The 3613-nt window shown below is 34.8% G+C and overlaps 1 protein-coding gene across 1 annotated transcript; it reads left to right on the forward strand.

Moving 5' to 3' along the window:
• Positions 1–517: 517 nt before the first annotated feature.
• LOC109341753 lies at positions 518–2907 on the forward strand. The gene is made up of 4 exons (XM_019579726.1): positions 518–617; positions 754–1170; positions 1423–1864; positions 1973–2907. The coding sequence occupies exons 1-4, from the start codon at positions 518–520 to the stop codon at positions 2889–2891; spliced, it is 1878 nt and encodes a 625-aa protein (XP_019435271.1). The 3' UTR covers positions 2892–2907.
• Positions 2908–3613: the final 706 nt, after the last annotated feature.

The following is a 3613-nucleotide window of genomic DNA, read 5'->3' on the forward strand; positions in this document are numbered from 1 at the left end:
CTACCATTGCATACTTTTTTCTCTCTTTTAGTTTCTCACCTTAACATTTACTTTCCCGCTTAAAACAAACCAAAGTTTTATTACCCATGGTAATGATATCACATTCCTCAAAACAGAGAAACTTCTGCCATTACAGCCATAAACTCCAGGGAACTTTTCTGGCACTGCACAACCATCCATTTTCTTTTCCTCTTTATTATTATTACAGCCTAACTTCTGCCATTACAGCCATAAACTCAGGTAAAATTTTCCCAAAATGTCTTCTATTTATTGTTCACTTTAATCCTATGATTCATCATCTTCTCTAACACCTCCATAGGGAAAACATTACTATTTTACTGTTTCAATTAGTGGAGGGTTTTTTCCCCTAAACCCAAAACCCTTACTTCATCTTCCTATTCAACATCAAAATCCTAATTCATGTTACTATAGAAAACGTGGTTTTCAATGCCCCACTGAAGGATTACTAAAGCTAACCTTTTATATCCTTGAAATTGATTACATTATTGAAGCTCTCATGGACACAAAGGGGAAACCGAAAGACCAAGCAAGTCAAGCACGATTAAAGAGGAAAATGGTGATGGAAGGAAAAAGAGCTAAACAATGTAAAACCTCAGGTTCTATTTACATATTATCAATTACAATATTCATTACATCATTTTATTCTTTACATAAGTGTCTAATAACATGTTAATAACACATGTATACCTTCTGCACCACCACTAAATAAGTTCGATGCTACTACTTCTTCAGGGAATAAATACAAAAGACATGCTACACCTTTGTCAAATATCACAACAATAGTTATTAATGAAAGGAACCAATATGACTGCGAAATTAATGGGACATTCCCATCAGGATCCAATATATGCACTCAACCAAGTGATACTCATAACTTATTATTGCACCAAAGAAGGAGTGCAATTCAAACAAAGTCTGTCAATGTTAATTTGTTCAAAAAGTTTTCAGAGGTGGAGACCAGGGAGCATAACAACATTCATGCACCCAGGACATTAGTGATTGGGTCATGTTCTTATGCCAATAATAACATATCTCCTAATACAATTTTCAAGCATTTTAAACCAGGTAGACATGTGATTAAAGAAAATATCTATGCACCTCCTCCAATTGTTGAGGAGGTTGATGGTACTGAAATATGTGACATTGAAGGTAATATGCAAGAAATTCCTATTATATTTTCTTCTTTCTATATTTGGTAGAATATTTGTATGGTTACTGACGTATATGTCATTATTTTTTGTTAACTTAGACGCAATCACAACTTCTGATGAGGATGATACATGTCAAAGTGATAATCCACTAGAGTCCACCCATGAAACTACATGTAATGACCATAACTTTAGCATTTCATAAAGTAAGTCAAGAGTTGTGTATAATCTCATTATGTTGGAATTTTTACAGGTTATTTTGATATTGGTGACCCAAACTATGAATGCCATTACTATGGAGCTTGCATGTGGTATCAAGAAAGAACACAAAAACACAAAACTCCTATAATTCCAAAATTTCAATTGTGTTGTGGCATTGGGAAGATTCAACTACCATTATTGACAACCCCTCCTACTACCCTTCAACATCTCTTATTTGATAATAGGTCAAATGATAGCAAAAATTATCAACAACATATTAGATCATACAATATGATGTTTGCATTCACATCGCCGGGAGCAAAATTAGATCGTTCGTTCAATGATGGAAGAGGACCTCCTACATTTAGAATACAAGGTCAAGCATGTCATCGTATTGGGAGTTTGTTGCCAATGCCTGGGAATGCTCCAAAGTTCGCACAACTATACATATATGATACCGAGAATGAAATACAAAATAGACTTGTAGGACTAAGGTACATATTAATATTCAACTTACAATGTCATGCATATTTTTAATAGTATTTATAATCAATGCTCATTTTCACTACAAAATAACATTGAATTTGTGGCTTTCTTGATAGCAATGAAGGTCAACTACATGCACAAATTGTCTGCAACTTGTCTGCCATGTTAGACGAGCACAACACACATGTGAAATCATTTAGGATGGCTAAGGAGCGTTATCAGTTTTCAAGAATAAGTGATCTAAAGCTAAAGCTTATTTCTGATAGAGTTTCTGATGGAAGGATTTATAACTTGCCCTCTGTTTCTGAAGTTGCCGCTCTAATTGTTGGCGATGTTGATAACCCTTCAAAGAGAGATATAGTTTTGGAAAAGCAAAGTGGTCAACTTAAAAGAATAAATGAGTTGCACACAAGTTATCTTGCATATCAATATCCTCTTCTATTTCCTTATGGTGAGGATGGTTATAGACACGATGTTTGTTTTAGTTCTAGGTGTTCTCGCCAATATAAAAGAAATCGGGTTACCATCAAGGATTGGATGTGTTTTCGCCTACAAGGTAGGAAGAACGAGCCACAAACACTACTACGCTCTAGAAGGTTGTTTCAACAATTTGTTGTAGATGGTTATTGTATGATGGAGTCAGATCGGTTAAATTGGGTTAGAAACAACCAAACACAACTAAGGGTGGACAAGTACAACAATTTGAATTCAACAAATGACCCAGGTGAAAGCCAAGGATCCAACAAAGGCAAGAGGATCATATTACCTTCATCTTTTGTTGGTGGTCGTAGATATATGGACCAATTATACTTTGACGGTATGGCAATTTGTAGCTATGTTGGATTTCCTGATTTATTTATAACATTTACATGCAATCCAAATTGGCCAGAGATCAAGAGACTTCTTGGACCACTTAATTTAAAACCACAAGATCGTCCAGATATACTTGCCAGGGTCTTCAAAATCAAATTTGATGAACTCCTAATAGATTTGAAGAAGCGTCATGTTCTTGGAAAAGTGCTTGGATGTATGTAGCATTTACTATTTCTAAAAGCATCAGCCATCTATCTATAACTTAAGTTTTTAATACTTATTCTATGAATGATATTAATGTTTATATTTTTTGACATTGTAGACATGTACACGATAGAGTTTCAAAAATGAGGATTGTCTCATGCTCATATTTTGTTGTTCTTACATCCATCATCAAAGTATCCATCACCTGAGGACATTGACCAGATAATTACAGCTGAGATACCAAACATTGTAGAAGACCAACTGCTACATGAGTTAGTCAAATCTCATATGCTCCATGGTCCTTGTGGAACAGCGAACATTAAATCACCATGTATGACTAATGGAAAGTGTTCAAAGTATTTTCCAAAAAAATTCCAAAAAAATACAATTGTTGACCCAGATGGTTACCCTATTTATAGGCGGCGAGACAATGGCAACACAATTGACAAAAATGGTATTTCTCTAGATAATCGTCATGTGGTCCCTTACAATCGCAACTTATTGTTGAAGTATCAAGCACATATTAATATGGAATGGTGTAATCAGAGTACATCAATCAAGTACTTATTCGAGTACATTCATAAGGGCTATGATCGTGTAACTGCTATTATTATCCCTACTGACAATGAAACAACAAATGAAGCACAACATGTTGATGAAATCAAGCAATATGTAGACTGCAGATATATGTCACCATGTGAGGCATGTTGGAGAATGTTTTCTTTTTCAATTCATGGTAG

The sequence above is a fragment of the Lupinus angustifolius genome, unplaced genomic scaffold (assembly GCF_001865875.1).
Source record: "Lupinus angustifolius cultivar Tanjil unplaced genomic scaffold, LupAngTanjil_v1.0 Scaffold_623, whole genome shotgun sequence".
NCBI classification, from domain to species: domain Eukaryota; kingdom Viridiplantae; phylum Streptophyta; class Magnoliopsida; order Fabales; family Fabaceae; genus Lupinus; species Lupinus angustifolius.

Coding starts and splice junctions, on each gene's coding strand:
- LOC109341753 (XM_019579726.1), top strand. CDS start 518: ATGGACACAAAGGGGAAACCGAAAGACCAAGCAAGTCAAGCACGATTA. Junction 1,171..1,422: donor TGAAATATGTGACATTGAAG/GTAATATGCAAG, acceptor GAATTTTTACAG/GTTATTTTGATATTGGTGAC. Junction 1,865..1,972: donor AATAGACTTGTAGGACTAAG/GTACATATTAAT, acceptor CTTTCTTGATAG/CAATGAAGGTCAACTACATG.